Source organism: Salvelinus fontinalis, chromosome 23, assembly GCF_029448725.1.
Source record: "Salvelinus fontinalis isolate EN_2023a chromosome 23, ASM2944872v1, whole genome shotgun sequence".
In the NCBI taxonomy this organism is placed as follows: Eukaryota; Metazoa; Chordata; class Actinopteri; order Salmoniformes; family Salmonidae; genus Salvelinus; species Salvelinus fontinalis.
The window spans coordinates 2,292,597-2,315,910 of NC_074687.1; the positions used below are offsets into that span (position 1 = coordinate 2,292,597).

The 23,314-nt window shown below is 44.3% G+C and overlaps 1 protein-coding gene across 1 annotated transcript; it reads right to left on the reverse strand.

Annotated features, from left to right (window-relative positions):
• Positions 1 to 1,403: 1,403 nt before the first annotated feature.
• LOC129820691 (interferon alpha/beta receptor 1a) lies at positions 1,404 to 23,097 on the reverse strand. The gene is made up of 7 exons (XM_055877547.1): positions 22,871 to 23,097; positions 12,843 to 12,969; positions 10,561 to 10,736; positions 5,697 to 5,857; positions 3,943 to 4,096; positions 3,625 to 3,782; positions 1,404 to 3,469 (listed from the first exon to the last, which is right to left on the reverse strand). Exons 1-7 carry the CDS (start codon positions 22,920 to 22,922, stop codon positions 3,089 to 3,091), a joined length of 1,209 nt encoding a protein of 402 aa, XP_055733522.1. The 5' UTR covers positions 22,923 to 23,097; the 3' UTR covers positions 1,404 to 3,088.
• Positions 23,098 to 23,314: the final 217 nt, after the last annotated feature.

Genomic DNA, 23,314 nt, shown 5'->3' on the forward strand with positions numbered 1-23,314 from the left:
GTGTAAATCAGCTATGTTGCGCTTGGTGACCTCTGACTGTTTCATCCTAACATCGTTGGTGCCGACGTGGATAACAATAATCGCTATACTCTCTACACTCGCCAGTTTTAGCTTTAGCCAGCACCATCTTCAGATTAGCCATAACGTCGGTAGCCCTGCCCCCTGGTAAACAGTGTATGATCGCCTGGATGATTCGTTTTAAGTCTAATACTGTGGGTAATGGAGTCGCAAATGACTAGGGTTTTCAATTTGTCAGAGCTAATGGTAGGAAGCTTCGGCGTCTCAGACCCCGTAACGGGAGGAGTAGAGACAAGAGAAGGCTCGGCCTCAGACTCTGACTCGCTGCTTAATGGGGAAAACCGGTTGAAATACCATGCGGTAGTAGAGAGAACAGTCTATGACAGTGGTGGCTGGGGTCTTTGACAATTTTTAGGGCCTTCCTCTGACACCGCCTGGTGTAGATGTCCTGGATGGCAGGCAGCTTTGCCCCAGTGATGTATTGGGCAGTACGCACTGCCCTCCGAAGTGCCTTGCGGTCAGAGGCCGAGCAATTGCCGTACCAGGCAGTGATGCAACCGGTCAGGATGCTCTCGATGTTGCAACTGTTGAACCTTTTGAGGATCTCAGGACCCATGCCAAATCTTTTGTGTTTCCTGAGGGGGAATAGGCTTTGTCGTGCCCTCTTCACGACTGTCTCGGTGTGTTTGGACCATTCTAGTTTGTTGGTGATGTGGAAACCAAGGAATTTGAAGCTCTCAACCTGCTCCACTACAGCCCCGTCGATGAGAATGGGGGCGTGCTCGGTGCTCCTTTTCCTGTAGTCCACAATCATCTCCTTAGTCTTGGTTACGTTGAGGGATAGGTTGTTATTCTGGCACCACCCGGCCAGGTCTCTGACCTCCTCCCTATAGGCTGTCTCGTCATTGTCGGTGATCAGGCCTACCACTGTTGTGTCGTCGGAAAACGTAATGATGGTTGTGGACTCGTGCCTGGCCATGCAGTCATGGGTGAACAGGGAGTACAGGAGGGGACTGAGCACGCACCCCTGTGGAGCTCCAGTGTTGAGGATCAGCGTGGCAGATATGTTGCTACCTACCCTCACCACCTGGGGGCGGCCTGTCAGGAAGGCCAGGATCCAGTTGCAGAGGGAGGTGTTTAGTCCCAGGTTCCTTAGCGATGAGCTTTGAGGGTACTATGGTGTTGAGTAATAAAGAAAAAAACTAGTACATTGCCAAAAGTTAGTGACTGTGTACATGTAGCAGCATGTACTCTCACAGTCACACGTGGTTGTTACTCACTGATGAATAATATGTTTCCTTCACAGATGTAACATAGGTCAAGCTCACATCATTTATCTAGGAAAAAGGTAGTGTCCGTATGCAATAAAAGACCTGGGCAAGGAGTACGAGATGAGATACTTTCTTTAATATGAATTCAACTCTATTTGGAAGCAGTATTGTACAGCGTGTTCAGCATTGTACAGCATGCCCAACGATATAAATGCGACAATTTTTTGGGAACACTATTCACCAGAACTACTTAACTCACAGTAGGTAATTATAACGCTGCGTCAGACGTCAGCTAGGTATAAAGCATAGACGATAAACATTTGCATTGGCTGTGGTTATGAGGCTTTGACAAATGCAAGGTATGGTTATTGGTTGATGCATTTTGTTTCATGTCACTATTATCCAAATTATGCAGATTATTTCCTTGTTTAACTTTGACAAAATGTTGTAAAAAACCTCTAGACCAGGGCTGCCCAACCCTCTTCCTGGAGATCTACCGTCCTGTGGATTTTCAGTCCAACACTAATTTAAACACACCTGATTCTACTAATTTGCTGCTCAACAAGACCTTAACTAGCTGAATCAGATATGTTAAATTAGGGTTGGACTGAAAACCTACAGGACAGTAGATCTCCAGGAAGAGGGCTGGGCAGCCCTGCTCTAGGTGGAAGTTGTTCCACCTCAGAGAGCAAACCATCAGAAAGAGGAAGAGACATCAATAAACATAGACCTTCAGGGATCCAACCAGTAACAGTCGGACCAAAGCACCTATCAAAACAAAGATGAAGTCAAATAATAATAAGGTATCAGAGAGAAAACATGACACTTCCTGATGTCAGATTCTATAAGAATCATAAAAGGACAAACTAATTAAAAGGTTTCTAAAAGTAAGATAATAAAAAAAATTAAAAACAACAGTCACTCAGATGTGGCAGGGTTAGCAAACCACCACGGATTACAGCCCAGTACATCACCCGGGCAGAGCTCCCTGCTATCCAGGACCACTATACCAGGCGGTGTCAAGAGGAAGGCCCCAAAAATTGTGATATGCTCGAGCAACCACGTCTGGAACCAACAAGCCTTAAGACTGCTAAACAAGACCGCTAAATAGCTCTTCAAATGGTTACCCGGACTACGTGCATTGACTATGTACACACAGGACTCTCAGACATGCAGTACTTACACTGACAACACACACACACCAAATGCACTGCTGCCAATGTACTCTTATCTATCCAAGGCACACACACACACACACACACACAGGACAGACACACGACAGGGTTTGTTTAGATGATAAATTAACCAGAATCATTCCTTTTCAAGAAAATGTCTTGACTGGAAAATAGGTTGATTTGTGCAATTGAAATGGTTAAAACTGACACCCTGTTGTTTAAACACAAACTAGCTACCGTGTTTCCCCCTGGATTCACACACACTTCACAGGATGCTAATGGACCAACGGTCTCAGAATTCACTGGAAACAGAAAGCACGCCCTTGGCTGTGACCAGCCCAGTCTGAGATGAGATAAACGTGTTCCAAAATACACTAAAACATGTCAGTCATTACACTGGCCACAGAAACGAAAGATGGACTGGGGTCTTTTAGACATCTTGAAGTCAATGGGCCCCCCATACCAAATCTGACACTTTTAAGCTTGTTTCTACACCCTTAAAACACACAGCAACATGGGATTCATTAGTCCACTGATGATACGGTCCCAAAATGTTTTGCATGTCAGACACGTTTAAGGTATTGGACTTTCAAGAAGTCTTTCCACCCAGCTCTCCATTTCTCTTCAGACGCACACATCCACAACCCCCTCGTCCAGATCTCTTTCGTCGGCCGACTCTCTCCCCATCGCCTCCATCTTGACCTGCTCCAGTGTCTGCCAGGAGTCCACTTCCTGGTCTCTCCTGATTGGCTCCCCACCACTACGACCCTGCTGGGCGGAGCCTCCCTCTGTGGAGTAGATCCCAGAGTCTCCGCTGTCCTGGCGGATGTGCCTGCCGCTGTCCTGCTCCAGCTCTGAGGGGGGCGCTGTGAGAGGAGGAGGGACATGTATGTCCAGGAGCAACACCTCAGGACAGATGGTCAGCTTATCACAGCACAGCTCCGCCTCTGAATCAGCAGTGAGGAGGCGGGGCATGTCGGAGCCGGGGGAGGAGTCACAGAGGTACTGGGGGAGGTGAAGAGAGAAAGATGATAATTGTCATGGCTTAATCCCAACCACCCTTAAACACACAGATACACCCACCAACCAAGAGGATGGACGGTACACCTGGATATTACTGTTATGCTGTTTACTGTTGAGTTAGTATTTGTGAGGCCTACCTCCTGGATGTGTGCAGGCAGCTGGATAGAGGGGTAAAAGGTGTTTTTGAGGACTCTGTAGAACCTGAAGAAGGCGTAGGAGGGAAGCAACACGAGCAGGAAACACAGCATCATGGAGACCAGGAAGTATAGGAAGATCTGCCAGTACGGGGTGTCACCTGAGGACGAGGACAGTCACACTTTAGTGGCCTTATTATGCAATTGCTCCTGTAAAACACGCTCTCTGCCATCTCTACACACACATTACACAGGTAGGTAATTTGTCAAGCAATTTGGAAACCAATCTCCAAGTCTTTAGTGTGAAGTGTTCATTCCTACCCTCTGTCTGCCTGCACTGGGGTTCTGTGTAGCTGCTAGTCTTGTTGTAGTAGTCATAGCGAGACTGGATCATGACACAGTACCACGTCCAGGCCTCCAGCTCAGGCAGCGTCACCAGGTTATTGCTAGAGTCCACCACTTTAGGCTTCAGACCCTGAACATCCAATAAGAACAGGTTATAAAATCAGACAGGGTTGGGATACGCAGCCCTGTCTTGCACTACCCCCAGCCGTTCCACTTATTTCACCCATTCCAGTAGGAGCACATTGGATTCTAGTGGTGAACTCATCATCAAGCCCTTTACAAGTTGAATCAGATGTGCTAGTCCTGAATACGTCACAAAAGTGGAACGGTTGGGGGTACACCAGGAAAGGTTTGGGATATAGAGATGACATAGAAATCATATATCTGCTCTGGTGTAACACAGGGACACAGCAGAAGGGTTATTGATGTTGTTTCAACAGGAAGAGTTCCAGAGAACATGGAACAACTGACATAGAACACTTCAAAACCTTCCAGAATACAAAGCACCAACAAAGAACACTTCAAAACCTTCCAGAATACAAAGCACCAACAAAGAACACTTCAAAACCTTCCAGAATACAAAGCACCAACATAGAACACTTCAAAACCTTCCAGAACACAAAGCACCAATATAGAACACTTCAAAACCTTCCAGAATACAAAGCACCAACATAGAACACTTCAAAACCTTCCAGAATACAAAACACCAACATAGAACACTTCAAAACCTTCCAGAACACAAAGCACCAATATAGAACACTTCAAAACCTTCCAGAATACAGAGCACCAACATAGAACACTTCAAAACCTTCCAGAATACAGAGCACCATCATAGAACACTTCAAAACCTTCCAGAATACAAAGCACCATCATAGAACACTTCAAAACCTTCCAGAACACAAAGCACCAATATAGAACACTTCAAAACCTTCCAGAACACAAAGCACCAATATAGAACACTTCAAAACCTTCCAGAATACAGAGCACCAACATAGAACACTTCAAAACCTTCCAGAATACAGAGCACCAACCAGTTACCTGCATTGAAAACCACATTAGAACACACTTGTGTTCCTATCTTTAAGATGATTGTTTAGAGTGTTACAACATGTTGTTGTAGCTTCTGGTGTTTTATAGCAGTCCCAGGGTTACTGAGGGGAGGCCCAGGTTACAGCAGTCCCAGGGTTACTGAGGGGAGGCCCAGGTTACAGCAGTCCCAGGGTTACTGAGGGGAGGCCCAGGTTACAGCAGTCCCAGGGTTACTGAGGGGAGGCCCAGGTTACAGCAGTCCCAGGGTTACTGAGGGGAGGCCCAGGTTACAGCAGTCCCAGGGTTACTGAGGGGAGGCCCAGGTTACAGCAGTCCCAGGGTTACTGAGGGGAGGCCCAGGTTACAGCAGTCCCAGGGTTACTGAGGGGAGGCCCAGGTTACAGCAGTCCCAGGGTTACTGAGGGGAGGCCCAGGTTACAGCAGTCCCAGGGTTACTGAGGGGAGGCCCAGGTTACAGCAGTCCCAGGGTTACTGAGGGGAGGCCCAGGTTACAGCAGTCCCAGGGTTACTGAGGGGAGGCCATGGTTACAGCAGTCCCAGGGTTACTGAGGGGAGGCCATGGTTACAGCAGTCCCAGGGTTACTGAGGGGAGGCCATGGTTACAGCAGTCACAGGGTTACTGAGGGGAGGCCCAGGAGTCTTTAGAGGCCACAGAAAAAGGCAGAAGGTTGTGCCAGTACCTGAGGGTCATCAGAGCGGCTCCAGTACAGGATGCGGTAGTCCAGGAAGGGGACGTGTTCCTTCATGGAGCCCTGGGTGCTGGTCAGGGGATCAGAGATGGTCACATCCAGCAGGTTCTTCACAGGAGCCAGCTCCACCCTGGACGGTGGGCCCAAAGAAGCTAGACAGGAGGAAGAACAGATCAGACCAAAATAAACTCACTAGTCAATAATAGTTACAATACAGGCAACCCCAGAGTCCTGGGAATGACTCTTGGTGAATGACAGATTAACTGTTTGTCTCTGTGCTAGTTGTGTGTGTGTGTGTGTGTGTGTGTGTGTGTGTGTGTGTGTGTGTGTGCGCGAGGATAGTGTTGTGTGTGTGTATGTGCGCGCGCACACACGAGGATGGTGTGTGTGTGTGCGCGAGGATGTGTGTGTGTGAATTGAATTGTATTTATCCAGGTGAGACCCATTGATGTTAAAAACCTGTTTCACGAGGGCGACCTGGCAAGAAGGCAAAACAGGGAAATAGCAGCGTAGGCATACAAAAAAAATACAAATACCGATACTAACATACTGTATACTTAATGAGTAAATAAAACATACTATTAGTTCATTTTAGTATACTGTAAACTAACGGTATCCTTTTAGTTGAGCGTACTTGTACTTTGCCTGTCTACCGGAAATTGATGCTGTGCAAAGTCTTGCTAGCTTGTTAGCATTGCAAATTACTAGCTAGACATCCCACAACTTCGGAAGGGTTCGTAAATCTGGCGTGCCAGAGTGCAATCTGGGCATTCGTAAATTCAGAGCGCGTCGCTCTGAGAGAGTTCAGAGAGCACATTGGACGCTCTGGCCGGGTCCGAACGTTCTGACCTCAAAACAGCAGTCAAGCACCCAAGCTAACTGGCTAATGTTGACTAGCTTGCTAGCTACTTCCAGACACAAATGAGAGAACACCTCACTCTGACCATTGTACTCGCCCTAGCAGAGCTGGTTAGGCTGTTGTCATGTTATCCAGAGCGTTGGTAACTAACTACTCTGCTGGCAAGAATTTAATTACGCTTTTTTTTGCGGACGTTTACTGACACCGGTTATATTCAACAGGTGTTGAGAGTTCATAAATTCATTATTTATTCAGCGCTCTGGCACAAGAGAGTGCTCTGAAATCGGAGTAGTTAGCCAGAGTGAATTAACAATGTCCATTAAGAACGCACAACGACTATAGCACTTAGCTAAGCATGACGTGAATAATCAAGTCAATAAACGTTAGGTAGTTAGATGCCAGTGTATTAACTATATGCTAAGTCCGATGTATTAGTAGCCAACTAACGTTAGGTAGCTAGCTAGCTCACATAGCATATTACAGCAGTATGTACTGGTATGTGGTTCGTAAGGATAGCGTAGCTAACAAAATGTCAGCCAACATAATGTGTAACTTATTTGAAAAGTCATTACATTGCTCAACATTTGTCATAAATAGTTAACCTCACTAGGGTAGGTGGCACTATTTTCACCTCCGGATAAAAAGCGTGCCCAAAGTAAACTGCCTGTTACTCAGGCCTAGAAGCTAGGATATGCATATAATTGGTAGATTTGGATAGAAAACACTAAAGTTTCCAACACTGTTAACATAATGTCTGTGAGTATAACAGAACTGATATGGCAGGCGAAAACCTGAGTAAAATCCATCCAGGAAGTGGGACATTTTTGATGTGGGTGCTTTTCTCTTGCCTGCCTATACAGTATGTCAATGGTTAGGACCAAGACTGCAGTTCCTATGGCTTCCACTAGATGTTAACAGTCTTTAGAAATTGTTTCAGGCTTGTATTCTGAAAAATGAGGGAGTAAGACCACTAAGTGGATAGTGGGAAGATAGTGGGACTTCCCCCAGAGCTGTTTTCTGCGCATGACCGAGAGCGCGCCTTTGTTTTTCTTTTATATTGACGGAGCTATTGTCCGGTTGAAATATTATCGATTATTATGACTAAAAACAACCTGAGGATTTATTATAAACATTGTTTGACATGTTTCTACGAACTTTACTGATAGTATTTGGATTTTTCATCTGCCTGTTGTGACTGCCTTTGAATTACTAAACAAAACACGCCAACAAAATGGATGTTTTTGGATATAAAGAGGGACTTTATCGAACAAAACAAACATTTGTGTAACTGGGAGTCTTGTGAGTGCAACCATACGAAGATCAAAGGTAAGTGATTCATTTTATTGCTATTTCTGACTTTTGTGACTAATCTACTTGGCTGGTAACTGTATGTAATGTTTTGTGTGCTGGGCGCTGTCCTCAGATAAATCGCATGGTATGCTTTCACCATAAAGCTTTTTTGAAATCTGACAACGGTTGGATTAACAAGAAGTTAATCTTTAAGCCGATGTATAACACTTGTATGTTTTATGAATTTTTATTATGAGTATTTCTGTTTTTTAATTTGGCGCTCTGCAATTTCACTGGATGTTGGCCAGGTGGTAGCGTCCCACACCCCCTAGAGAGGTTAAAGCAATGAATTTGTATCTGCTCTCGTTGGACTTCGGCTGCATATTTTCCACCATTTACTACAAATCTGAAAATGTTGTGAAGCCACACTCCTATTTCTGAGGAATTGCATTATGGGCCCTAAAAGCACAGAAATTGTGTCTACTGCTTGTATACTTTGTTAAAATTTAGTACAACATCCGGGAACTTTTGGCATACTAACTACATCCATACTACATACTCAATTTAAGTCACAAATAGTACAGTTAGAGCGGTTAGTATGAGTATTCGAACACAGCTAAAGTGTCACAAGTTACAGATACATTTGAAGATTAGAAACAACTGCAGCTATCAAACAGTGTCGTCGATCAGAGTCTTAAAAAGGCAAAGACACTAAACTCCCATAACTTTAATATATTTCGAGGCATATTCCAGGATGAAGGCATTATGGGATAAATATTGCTTTCCCCATCTCAGTTCTAGCCTTAGGAACAGACAAGGACAGCAGTGACTGTGAAGGAAGACTGTATTGAGTGACTGATCTGGTCAGTAACGAACATAGATACAATGGGAGTTGTCCCATCAATGCTTTGTTCACAAAAGTGTACCAGTGCTTTAGCCTCCTGGTGGAGAGGTACATTGCACCATGGGTAATTGATGTAGCATTTGTAATGAATCTTAAAGCACCATGATAAACTCTGGACTCAGTGTAAGGTACTTGTGGAGGTCTGCATATAGACAATATCACCATAAAATCGAGGACCGATAACAAAGTGCTTTGAACAAGATCCTTTGACAGATATTGAAAAGCAAGATGTTCCTAAAATAGAAACCCAATTTCAACGTCAGTTTCTTCGTCAGTTTATCAATATTGTTTCACATTCAGCTTTTCATCTAACTAATTCCCAAGATACTTATAGGTGACCCTATCAAATTTGCTGGCCTTTTATCATTCAAATCTGAACGTGACTCCATCTGTTAACTTTCAGTGAAGAAAAAAAATAATCACACATTTAGTTTCTTGCATTAAGCACAAGTGTCAATTTGAAAAGATGCCTCTGAATAACATCAAAAGCCAACTATAAGTCCTGAAAAGCGATCTCAATATTAGATGCGCTAGAATAAATCATTGTGTCATCAGCATACAGATGGAGATTTGCAGTCAACAGTCTTCCCTATATCATTTATATACCATGTAAAAAGGATCGGACCTAAAGTTGAGCCCTGGGGAACTCCTTTCGTAAGCCTTCGAAACTCAGATTCCATACCCTGCTGTGCTACACACTGTTCTGTCAGAAAGGTCGTTTTGGAACCAATACAAAGCATCAACACTTAACTAACTTTTATTTAGTCTATACAACAGCAGGGCATGGTCAACGGTGTCGAAGGCCTTTGACAAGTCGATAAAAAGTGTAAGTGATTTCTTGTCCTGAGCATCTAGAATATCACCTACAACCTTAATGCAGTAATTGTACTATACTGCCCTACTAAGCAAAAAGGTAGTAACTGATCATTTGGTCGAAAATTAGACATTCTTGCTCCATTAAACACATGTTTAAATCACGTGGACAAGTATTCTGCCTCTATTGTATTGTGTTTGAGAAAATGGGGGTCATGTTAGCAGTAACTGCATAAAGTCATTTTTCTCAGTTCCACGCTATGAGCAGTTACTGGCTTTTTTGCTTGGTAGGGCAGTACACTTGGCTCCAAAACACAACTGAAATTGAGATAAAACTGAGTTATTATAAAGACTTTTTCAACTGAGTATCGGGTTTTCCAAAACGTTTGCATGTGCAGAAAGTTTAGATATGGGACGATAGTTATCCAACTGGGACAGATCTCCACCCTTATGTAAAAGTGTGACGTAGGCTCCTTTCCAGACTTTAGGAATGGTATTACTCGCCAATGAAACCTTTAATATACGAGTGAGAGGGGCAGCGATAATCTCTGCACCCATTTTTATTTGAAATGAGGGTTCAATTCATCCGGGCCAGCCGCTTTCTTAAGAGTAATAGATTTGAGTGCCTTTACAACTTCTGAAAGCTCAATCAACACAAGCCTGTGGCTCTGTGTGTGTGTGTGTGTGTGTGTGTGTGTGTGTGTGTGTGTGTGTGTGTGTGTGTGTGTGTGTGTGTGTGTGTGTGTGTGTGTGTGTGTGTGTGTGTGTGTGTGTGTGTGTGTGTGTGGCTGTTGGTGTGTGGCTGTGTGGCTGTTGGTGTGTGGCTGTTGGTGTGTGGGTGTGTGGCTGTGTGGCTGTGTGGCTGTTGGTGTGTGGCTGTTGGTGGGCGTTTAAATGTGTGAATGTTCGCAACTGTGTTAATTTTCTTCTCTCATTTAGTTTTTCCATCTGTGCTCAAGTCTGTCTGCCTTCTCCCATTCCTCTCTCACCATCTATATCAGGGCAGAAGTCCTTGTAGACCCAGTGTGAGTTGACTCCGTCTGCGCTGGCTCGGACTCGGAGCACGTACATTCCCAGGTAGTGCAGATCAGAACCTGTGAGGTCACAGCGGGTGTGTGTGGTCCTTTCACACACACGGCTCCAGTTCTTCTTCTTCTTCATCTTCCTGTTGGGGAGCGAGCGAGAGGGTCAGTGATGAGAGGCAGTCTTGGCCTAATACCAGATCATGACTCTCATGGTGGTAAAATAAAACAGACGAGTTACGGTTTGGGTGTAGGAGGTGAAATACAGTACAGTAGGTGACATGTAGGTGGGGGGAGGTGAAATACAGTACAGTAGGTGACATGTAGGTGGGGGGAGGTGAAATACAGTACAGTAGGTGACATGTAGGTGGGGGGAGGTGAAATACAGTACAGTAGGTGACATGTAGGTGGGGGGAGGTGAAATACAGTACAGTAGGTGACATGTAGGTGGGGGGAGGTGAAATACAGTACAGTAGGTGACATGTAGGTGGGGGGAGGTGAAATACAGTACAGTAGGTGACATGTAGGTGGGGGGAGGTGAAATACAGTACAGTAGGTGACATGTAGGTGGGGGGAGGTGAAATACAGTACAGTAGGTGACATGTAGGTGGGGGGAGGTGAAATACAGTACAGTAGGTGACATGTAGGTGGGGGGAGGTGAAATACAGTACAGTAGGTGACATGTAGGTGGGGGGAGGTGAAATACAGTACAGTAGGTGACATGTAGGTGGGGGGAGGTGAAATACAGTACAGTAGGTGACATGTAGGTGGGGGGAGGTGAAATACAGTACAGTAGGTGACATGTAGGTGGGGGGAGGTGAAATACAGTACAGTAGGTGACATGTAGGTGGGGGGAGGTGAAATACAGTACAGTAGGTGACATGTAGGTGGGGGGAGGTGAAATACAGTACAGTAGGTGACATGTAGGTGGGGGGAGGTGAAATACAGTACAGTAGGTGACATGTAGGTGGGGGGAGGTGAAATACAGTACAGTAGGTGACATGTAGGTGGGGGGAGGTGAAATACAGTACAGTAGGTGACATGTAGGTGGGGGGAGGTGAAATACAGTACAGTAGGTGACATGTAGGTGGGGGGAGGTGAAATACAGTACAGTAGGTGACATGTAGGTGGGGGGAGGTGAAATACAGTACAGTAGGTGACATGTAGGTGGGGGGAGGTGAAATACAGTACAGTATGTGACATGTAGGTGGGGGGAGGTGAAATACAGTACAGTATGTGACATGTAGGTGGGGGGAGGTGAAATACAGTACAGTATGTGACATGTAGGTGGGGGGAGGTGAAATACAGTACAGTATGTGACATGTAGGTGGGGGGAGGTGAAATACAGTACAGTATGTGACATGTAGGTGGGGGGAGGTGAAATACAGTACAGTATGTGACATGTAGGTGGGGGGAGGTGAAATACAGTACAGTATGTGACATGTAGGTGGGGGGAGGTGAAATACAGTACAGTATGTGACATGTAGGTGGGGGGAGGTGAAATACAGTACAGTATGTGACATGTAGGTGGGGGGAGGTGAAATACAGTACAGTATGTGACATGTAGGTGGGGGGAGGTGAAATACAGTACAGTATGTGACATGTAGGTGGGGGGAGGTGAAATACAGTACAGTATGTGACATGTAGGTGGGGGGAGGTGAAATACAGTACAGTATGTGACATGTAGGTGGGGGGAGGTGAAATACAGTACAGTATGTGACATGTAGGTGGGGGGAGGTGAAATACAGTACAGTATGTGACATGTAGGTGGGGGGAGGTGAAATACAGTACAGTATGTGACATGTAGGTGGGGGGAGGTGAAATACAGTACAGTATGTGACATGTAGGTGGGGGGAGGTGAAATACAGTACAGTATGTGACATGTAGGTGGGGGGAGGTGAAATACAGTACAGTATGTGACATGTAGGTGGGGGGAGGTGAAATACAGTACAGTATGTGACATGTAGGTGGGGGGAGGTGAAATACAGTACAGTATGTGACATGTAGGTGGAGGGAGGTGAAATACAGTACAGTATGTGACATGTAGGTGGAGGGAGGTGAAATACAGTACAGTATGTGACATGTAGGTGGAGGGAGGTGAAATACAGTACAGTATGTGACATGTAGGTGGGGGGAGGTGAAATACAGTACAGTATGTGACATGTAGGTGGGGGGAGGTGAAATACAGTACAGTATGTGACATGTAGGTGGGGTCTGCGGGGGTGGTGTGTGTGCATCTGGTGACTTACGCCATGTACTCTGCAGTGAAGGTAACAGCGTTGCCTGTGGTCGTCTGGTCCCAGTCCCACGTCAGTACGTACTGTGTGTTCAGGGTGAGCAGAGTCAGGTTCTGAGGTTGTGGCAGCTCTGCAAGCACTAGAACAAGCACAGAGTAAGACAGGCAGACCGGGTCATTGAGAAGTTCTTCACTGTTTGGTACCGTGTTGATTACATGTTACATGATGGGAGTTGGATATAGTCAACTGATTCGGCAGCAACTTTGAAGTTAAAATAACCATTTGCATACTTTAGGCTGTGTATTTCATCACTACTTCACAGCCAACCACCAATTCACATGTCCTGTGGACAATATGAAATATTCACCAAAAAAAGAGGAATTGATCCAATATTTAAAATCTCTGAAGAACCAATAAGCAAACACACCCCTGTGGTGAGAAAGAAACAATAGACTGGCAACAATGACATTGACTTCACTAGCTAGCCAGCGCTTCTATTGGGCGATTCCACACCAGCGAGAAATATTTTCAGTATCTCAGAATGTTCTTGTAATTCTCACATAGGAACGGCATTGGAAGGATGTTTAACATGTGTTATACCTTTGTAGCAAACAATTATTATTATTTAAACATGATGAAAGTGACCATGTAAGACCCTAATGATCTGTAAACCGTACATGATAGACATCTTGGTGTCATTATAACTCCTTGTAGTGTTCCCTCAAATATGGAGTATGTCTAGACTATTTTAAATAAAAATCGTCACATTAATTTATTCAACATTTAAAAAAATATTGATCTCAAAGCGACACTTTTCGATTTAGCTTATTTCTAGACAGTTTGTAACCAATATACTCTTCTTCAAAAAGAAACATTTCCAGAGTAGGCTCTGGTACATTTAATGATATGATCCATCTATTACATAGAAATGGACATTATAGGTCATTAACCAATCACAGCCCTCCTTTAGGATTGCACATAAAGCAAGTCACCAGCAGATGGATTGCCTTTGAATCCATTTTCCCCATTCACTGTGTTGGTGGTGCTCATAAACTGTTTCACACAGAATTAGCAGAGTCCACTCTGGAAATTTGATGTACTTGTAGAGTATTCAAATTGGTCGGAAGCCGAAAAAGGAAATTCCTGAGGACAACAATGCAAACTCCACCTATGCTCTCCAGTAAACATTAAATCACATGGTTTATCTGTTGCTCCGTGACTGCGATAACTTGAGAACAAAATTTGACTACAATAAAGTTACCAATGTCTTTGCAAATGATCCAAAATAAGCCACGAAAAACAATATGCTTCAAATGAAAACCCAGATGACTGCATTAAAATAAAACAGCAGGCTTATTACACACAAAAGAGAATAAATATCCCCTCCGGTCAGCGAACCCAAGACCTTCATATCCCAGGGCAGTGACGCCAAGCGTTACGCTACAAACCCTGTAATAGATACGTCAACTTGATTTAAAAATTGTCAGTCTGGTGATGACAGCACATTTTGTTCCACAAAGTTGGATATTCAGTACTGATTGAATGTTTAGTCATCTTTGGTTAATTTGTCTTAAAACAGTTGTTGGGTTCAAAGACAATATTAATCACATAGCTAACAAAGTTAGCAAGCATGGAGTTTGACTGCACACGTGTCACACAGGCAAGGAATGATCATTATGATGTTGTTTGACCATCTTTGAGATGTTTCTGCAACTTGGAGTCCACGTGGTAAATTTAATTGACTGGACAAGATTTGGAAAGACACACACCGGTCTAGATAAAGGTCCCACAGTTGACAGAGCATGTCAGAGCAAAAAAACAAGCCATGAGGTCAAAGGAATTGTCCATAGAGCTCAGAGACAGGACTGTGTCAAGCCACAGATCTGGGGAAGGGTACCAAAACATTTCTGGTCCCCAAGAACACCGTGGCCTCCATCATTCTTAAATTGAAGAAGAGGTGGCCGCCCGGCCAAACTGAGCAATCTGGGATCTGACCAAAAACCCGATGGTCACTGACAGTGCTCCAGAGTTCCTCTGTGGAGACGGTTGTCCTTCTGGAAGGATCTCCCATCTCCGCAGCACTCCACCAATCAGGCCTTTACAGTAGTGGCCAGACGAAAGCCACTCCTCAGTAAAAGGCACATGACAGCTCGCTTGCAGTTGGCCAAAAGGCACCTAAAGGACTGACAATGAGAAACAAGATTCTCTGATCTGTTGAAACCAAGATTGAGCTTTTTGGCCTGTATGCCAAACGTCACGTCTGGAGGAAACCTAGCACCATCCCACCAAGACAACGCAGTAGTGGCTTCGAGACAAGTCTCTGAATGTCCTTGAGCGGCTCAGCCAGAGCCCGGACTTGAACCCGATCGAACATCTCTGGAGATGCTTGAAAATAGCTGTGCAGCAACGCTCCCCATCTAACCTGAGAGCTTGAGAGGATCTCCATTGTGTCCTCCTCCCAGAGTGCTAAGAACCTTGGCGTGATCCTGGACAACACGCTGTCGTTCTCAACTAACATCAAGGCGGTGACCCGTTCCTGTAGGTTCATGCTCTACAACATTCGCAGAGTACGACCCTGCCTCACACAGGAAGCGGCGCAGGTCCTAATCCAGGCACTTGTCATCTCCCGTCTGGACTACTGCAACTCGCTGTTGGCTGGGCTCCCTGCCTGTGCCATTAAACCCCTACAACTCATCCAGAACGCCGCAGCCCGTCTGGTGTTCAACCTTCCCAAGTTCTCTCACGTCACCCCGCTCCTCCGCTCTCTCCACTGGCTTCCAGTTGAAGCTCGCATCCGCTACAAGACCATGGTGCTTGCCTGCGGAGCTGTGAGGGGAACGGCACCTCCGTACCTTCAGGCTCTGATCAGGCCCTACACCCAAACAAGGGCACTGCGTTCATCCACCTCTGGCCTGCTCGCCTCCCTACCTCTGAGGAAGTACAGCTCCCGCTCAGCCCAGTCAAAACTGTTCGCTGCTCTGGCACCCCAATGGTGGAACAAACTCCCCCACGACGCCAGGTCAGCGGAGTCAATCACCACCTTCCGGAAACACCTGAAACACCACCTCTTTAAGGAATACCTAGGATAGGATAAAGTAATCCTTCTAACCCCCCCCCCCCCCCCCCCCCCCCCCCCTTAAAAGAGTTAGATGCACTATTGTAAAGTGGTTGTTCCACTGGATATCATAAGGTGAATGCACCAACTTGTAAGTCGCTCTGGATAAGAGCGTCTGCTAAATGACTTAAATGTAATGTAAATGATCTGTAGAGAAGAATGGGAGAAACTCCCCAAATACAGGTGTGCCAAGCTTGTAGCGTCATACCCAATAAGACTAGAGGCTGTAATCACTGCCAAAGATGCTTCAACAAAGTACTGAGTAAAGGGTCTGAATACTTATGGAAATGTGATATTTACAAAAATGTAAAAAATTACTTTGTCATTATTGGGTATTGTGTAGATGGATTCAATTGTGAAAAAATTCATCAATCTTCCTTTGCTTTTCATCCAACTGGTGTTACCTAGATAGATGCTAGCTGCTACTGTTGTGCAGCAACTAGCTGATAGCCTTCTATTAGCTAGCTGCTACTGTTGCGTAGTAACTAGCTGATAGCCTTCTATTAGCTCGCTGCTACTGTTGCGTAGTAACTAGCTGATAGCCTTCTATTAGCTAGCTGCTACTGTTGCGCAGCAACTAGCTGATAGCCTTCTATTAGCTAGCTGCTACTGTTGCGCAGCAACTAGCTGATAGCCTTCTATTAGCTAGCTGCTACTGTTGCGCAGCAACTAGCTGATAGCCTTCTATTAGCTAGCTGCTACTGTTGCGCAGCAACTAGCTGATAGCCTTCTATTAGCTAGCTGCTACTGTTGCGCAGCAACTAGCTGATAGCCTTCTATTAGCTAGCTGCTACTGTTGCGCAGCAACTAGCTGATAGCCTTCTATTAGCTAGTTGCTACTGTTGCGTAGCAACTAGCTGATAGCCTTCTATTAGCTAGTTGCTACTGTTGCGTAGCAACTGAGTTGGTCCACCGGTTTAGAACTCTGAGATAGCGCTGAAAAGATGTCAACATTGTTAGGAACGCTACAAAAAAAGGTAGCACATCCTTAGTTTTTTTAATTAGCTGAAATGTGCCCATGAGTGATACATTGTGAATTTAATAAAAAATGGTTGCACCTACAAACCTGTTCAGTTCAAATGGATTTACATCTATAAAAACAATTTTTTTAAGTGTCTGAGTACCCTAATGCTAGCGACCTTGCTAGAAATCAGGTATAGTGGTTCTCAGTAACAGCCGGACGGATCATGACAAGAGGCGTGTCGTGTACCGCCTGTCAAGCTGATTTGCAAATGTTAATCGACATTGGTGTCATATTGGCTTAGATATGACGGTAGAGAGATTTTAATTTAACATTTGAACTTCAAAAACAATGCAGTTGAGCCAAACAGGAACGACTATAATATTGTTCCCCAAAAAAAGTGTCCGTTTCTATTGATATTTTTTTATATTAACAAATTCATGTTAACATTTTTCCTTCGGAATCAAGACAGGCTACTCCATATGTTAGAGTACACTATAAGGAGTATAATGACATCGTCATCATAAGGTCTTACATGTATATATCTAAAAAGAGCCTAAAATTGCCACTTTCTCATAATTTCCCCCTCCAAAAAAAAAAAAGTGTACAAATTTAAAAATAATTTCAAACTTTATTTCCCCCAAAGAAGTTCCTATGTGAGAACGGCCAGATATCAAAAATATTTTCTGCTCCTGCTGGTGTGGAAAAACCTTGTAGAAGTTGCTTGACTGAGACACAATGCCTCAACAGGATGTTGTATCAGATGGGGGGGGGGGGGGTCTAATTTAGAGGAAGGAACAGTTCCCCTAACATCTGTGTGTGCTAAGCTTCAGTGCACCCTCTGACTCAAATCGGTTTATTTTTTTTATTTTTCTCTTTCCAAGTCAAGGGGGGGGGTGGGGGCACAGTCGGGGTGCCTGCTAAACCAAGTATAACTTCAAGAAATCTAAGACGTGTCAAATTATATCCAGCTCAGGGGCTCCAGCTATGCATTTGGCTGCTAACTTGCTAGCTAAGTGGCTAGATGTCAAGATCAAGTGTTTTGGTCACTGTAGAGACATTCAATCCCGTCCTGGATCGAGATCCCCCGTTGCCTAATTTGTTCAGTGTGTGACTATGACTGCTTATGACGTTTCCTCTAACTCAGCCTTTGCACTCCGAAACAGAGTCCACGGTGTTGGAGTTATAAAAAATATATATGAGGGTGTGACAGAAAGCTAAACCATGGTTTCGGGAATCATCCCAGGTTATAAATAGCCTGGCTACAATGAAACCAGTTCAACTGCTGATGACAATGTAAATAAAAAGTGCATTGGAATATGAAGTATGACACATCAAGAGCCAGCAAGTGACTCAACCGTAAAGGAATTTTACAGCGTGGAGAACAGCATAACTTTCCAAACGGTCTCTGAAGCACTGAAACGGCTTTGGAACCAGGGAATACAGGGACCTCAGGCTCAGGTCTGCTGACTTTAGTTCCTCTTCCCTGGCCTAACCTCTTCCAAGTCTATTCAGATGTTGCTACAAGGCATTAGGCTACAGGGCAATTCCACGGTGACAGCATTGAGTTTTGATTCGAGATGTATGGCAAAACAAAAACCCCATCGACTTCTAAAGTTTAACAAGTCATACAACTCTATGCACAAGGACTACTTTTAACAATTTACACTGAACATTTTATGAAAATACATTTACAGGAAGGACTGCACAGATGCAAAGTTTGGCAAGAGAATTTCTGTAAAATCTCCCTTCATTAACGTCTCCCAAAAAAAGTCTTAAATATTTACTTTGAAATCAAATTCAACGATATCTGAAAGACGGGGCCGTTAGCGATGACATGACACATTGACTCTGAAAACATATTTTGGTTATTGAACTACAGTAAATAAAGTTGATTTACAACCAATAACAGAGTTGCGGTAACGGAATTTAATCACAGGTCTCTGGTCTGTACTACACAGAAATGCATAATTAATTATGGATATGAATGGTATTCTCTTCATGGTGATGTATCCTATGCAGGGCTCTACATTGCGACCATTTTACACGCATATGGGAATAAATATTTTGCTATTGACCAGGATTGTTTTTACATCAAATATCCTAAAATGTATGTGTTGTTCCGGACCAAATCTGAACCAAGCATAGACATCTATGTTTCACAAGTTTGGCCATGAAAGTACACCACAGTACAGTTCAGTAGAGTACAGTGTACTCAAGTCGTGTGATCTACTGTGTACTGTACAGTAATGTACTGCTTCACTGTACTCTACTATCCAAACTTGTGAACCCAACAATGGTTTGACTACTATGAATTCCAAATGTAGCCAATTCAAATTCATAAATTCCGTTCTCGATTTTTTCATAAATTCCGTTAACAATTAGGTAATGGAATTGTTTTAAATCACTTAATAATTCCTAAACAAAACTGATCAGTAAAACTAATTGATAGTTCTAACTTTACTTGTTACTTCTGTGAACTTTCATTATCCTCCCTCATGAAAGGATACATTTTAAAATGCACTACATGCCCAAAGGTATGTGGACACCTGCTCGTCAAACATCTCATTCCAAAATCATGGTTATTAATATGGAGTTGGTGCCCCCTTTGTTATAGCAGCAGTCTCCACTCTTCTGGGAAAGCTTTCCACTAGATGTTGGAACATTGCTAGTGGGACTTGCTTTCATTTCAGCCACAAGAGCACTTGTGAGGGCACTGATGTTGGGCGATTAGGCCTGGCTTGCAGTTGGCATTCCAATTGGCCCAGCAGCGGTCGGGTTTGGCTGTCATTGTAATTAAGATTTGTTCTTAACTGACTTGCTTAGTTAAATAATAAATACATTAAAATATATATATATATATATTTTAATGTATCAGTAGAGGATGCCTGGTTATTCTTTAAAAGTGCTTTCCTCACCATCTTAAGTAAGCATGCCCCACTCAAAAAATGTAGAACCAGGAACAGATTTAGCCCTTGGTTCACTCCAGACCTGACTGCCCTTAACCAACAGAAAAACATCCTGTGGCGTTCTGCATTAGCATCGAATAGCCCCCGTGATTTGCAACTTTTCAGGGAAGTTAGGAACCAATATACACAGGCAGTTAGGACAGAAACAGAAATGTGCATCCTGTAGCACAAACTCCAAAAAGTTCTGGGAAACGGTAAAGTCTATGGAGAACAAGAGCACCTCCTCCCAGCTGCCCACTGCACTGAGGCTAGGAAACACTGTCACCACAGATAAATCCACGATAATTGAGAATTTCAATAAGCATTTTCTATGGCTGGCCATGCTTTCCACCTGGCTACCCCTACCCCGATCAACAGCTCTGCACCCCCCACAGCAACTTGCCCAAGCCTCCCCCGTTTCTCCTTCACCCAAATCCAGATAGCTGATGTTCTGAAAGAGCTGAAAAATCTGGACCCCTACAAATCAGCTGGGCTAGACAATCTGGACCCTCTCTAAAATGATCCGCCACAATTGTTGCAACCCCTATTACTAGCCTGTTCAACCTCTCGTATCGTCTGAGATCCCCAAAGATTGGAAAGCTGCCACGGTCATCCCCCTCTTCAAAGGGGGAGACACCCTAGACCCAAACTGTTACAGACCTATATCTATCCTACCCTGCCTTTCTAAGGTCTTCAGAAGCCAAGTTAACAGATCACTGACCATTTCGAATCCCACCGTACCTTCTCAGCTATGCAATCTGGTTTCCGAGCTGGTCATGGGTTCACCTCAGCCACGCTCAAGGTCCTAAACGACATCATCGATAAAAAACAATACTGTGCAGCCGTATTCATTGACCTGGCCAAGGCTTTCGACTGTCAATCACCACATTCTTATCGGCAGACTCAACAGCCTTGGTTTCTCAAATGACTGCCTCGCCTGGTTCACCAACTACTTCTCAGAGAGTTCAGTGTGTCAAATCGGAGGGCCTGTTGTCCGGACCTCTGGCAGTCTCTATGGGGGTGCCACAGTGTTCAATTCTCATGTCGACTCTTCTCTGTATACATACATCAACGTCGCTCTTGCTGCTGGTGATTCTCTGATCCACCTCTACGCAGACGACACCATTCTGTATACCTCTGGCCCTTCTTTGGACACTGTGTTAACTAACCTCCAGACGAGCTTCAATGCCATACAACACTCCATCCGTGGCCTCCAACTGCTCTTAAATGCATGCTCTTCACCCGATCGCTGCCCACACCTGCCCGCCTGTCTACATCACTACTCTGGACGGTTCTGACTTAGGCATTTGTAGTTGTCCACATATTCTAGGTGTCTGGTTAGACTGTAAACTCTACTTCCAGACTCACATTAAGCATCTCCAATCCAAAATTAAATTTAGAATTGGCTTCCTATTTTGCAAAACAAAGCATCCTTCACTCATGCTGCCAAACATACCCTCGTAAAATTTTGGCGATGTCATTTACAAAATAGCCTCCAACACTCTACTCAGCAAATTGGATCACAGTGTCATCCGTTTTGTCACCAAAGCCCCATATACTACCCACCACTGCGACCTGTATGCTCTCGTTGGCTGGCCCTAGCTTCATATTCGTCACCAAACCCACTGGCTCCAGGTCATCTATAGGTCTTTGCTAGGTAAAGCTCCGCCTTATCTCAGTTCACTGGTCACCATAGCAGCACCCACGCGTAGCACGCGCGCCAGCAGGTATATTTCACTGGTCACCCCCCAAAGCCAGTTCCTCATTTGGCCGCCTTTCCTTCCAGTTCTCTGCTACCAATGACTGGAAACGAACTGCAAAAATCACTGAAGCTGGAGACATATCTCCCTCACTAACTTTAAGCATCAGCTGTCAGAGCAGCTTACAGTTCATTGCACCTGTACATATCCCATCTGTAAATAGGCCACCCAACTACCTATATTGTTGTTTTTTTGCTCCTTTGCACCCCAGTATCTCTACTTGCACATCTATCACTCCAGTGTTTAATTGCTAAATTGTCATTTATTACACTACTATGGCCTATTTATTTCCTTACCTCCCTAATCTTACTTCCTTTGCACACACGGTATATAGACTTTTCTATTGACTGTACGTTTGTTTATTCCATGTGTAACTCTGTGTTGTTGTTTGTGTCATACTGCTTTGCTTTATCTTGGGCAGGTCGCAGTTGTAAATGAGAACTTGTTCTCAACTGGCCTACCTGGTTAAATAAAGTTGAAATAAAATTTAAAATTAAAACTCAATGTAAGCGTGAATCGATTCACAATTGCGGTACGGTTCTAGAAACAAATCCATTTACTTGTATATCACATCAAAATAAATACTTACTGTATACTGTTTTAAAGGTGAACACTGTTGCAGCCGACAGTATTTTTCAGTGTATACACATTTGCGGCGTCTGTCTTTGTTTACACACAATTGTTCGGAGAAGCAGATAGCTAGCTAATTAGTACAGGTAACGTTAGTCCACTGTCGTCCGTCTGTTTTCCGTTAACAAGCGCTGTAACGCGAAAATATGGCCGTGTGGCTAACAGACTAACCAGTTCTGCTAGGGCGAGAAATGGTCATAAGGGGGTGTCTGGAAGTAGCTAGCATGTGTGGTCAGAATGCTTGGAGCAACCCTACACCTCGACCAGAGCGTCCAGGATGCACTCTGAACACTCCGGATTTATTAAAACGGTCAATCTGACAATGCTCTGGGTTTTCTAACGTCCGGAGCACCCTCTGGCACTCCATAGTGAATTTACGTACACACCCAGTGGTTTCGAAGACAACAATTGTATCCATATATCATCGGGTCGACATCTATATTCATGTAGCTAACACACGGGTTTCAACCACTGACGTACCCACCATTAGAATCGAATGTTTAATAGCTCTCAGATATTACAAATCAAGTCGATATAAACCCACCTCGTCCGACCGAAGGTGACGTTAGCTATCCATTGATTACAGGGATCTAACTACAGCTAAGCTAGCTAGTTACTGTACTTACCATTGGTTATTGGGAGAGACCAGAGGAGAACGAGTGCAAAGCCCACGTTCATGATGAATAATGATTATTTAACAAGTAATCCAACGGTACGTTTTCCCAAACTACCTTCACAGATCGTTCATCTTCCCACTCCCAGCTTTAGTTGCTGTGGCCAGTTGATTTGGTCTATCACCCAGTGAACATCACCAGGATAAACAATCCAATACGGATGCCAACGCAATGCCATATATGGAGATGTATGAATGACGTCGAACTCAGTAACTTTACTCTCATTGGTCCTAACGATTTGTTTACGTTTTTTGCACGTAGCTTGCGACACAATCGTCAAAACATGGATGAGATCAATGGATAATCAGATATTGCTAAATGCATAGATAGATAGATATATAGCTAGCTACTTGGGTACCAGTACAGGGTCAATGTGCGGGGGCACAGGTTAGTTGA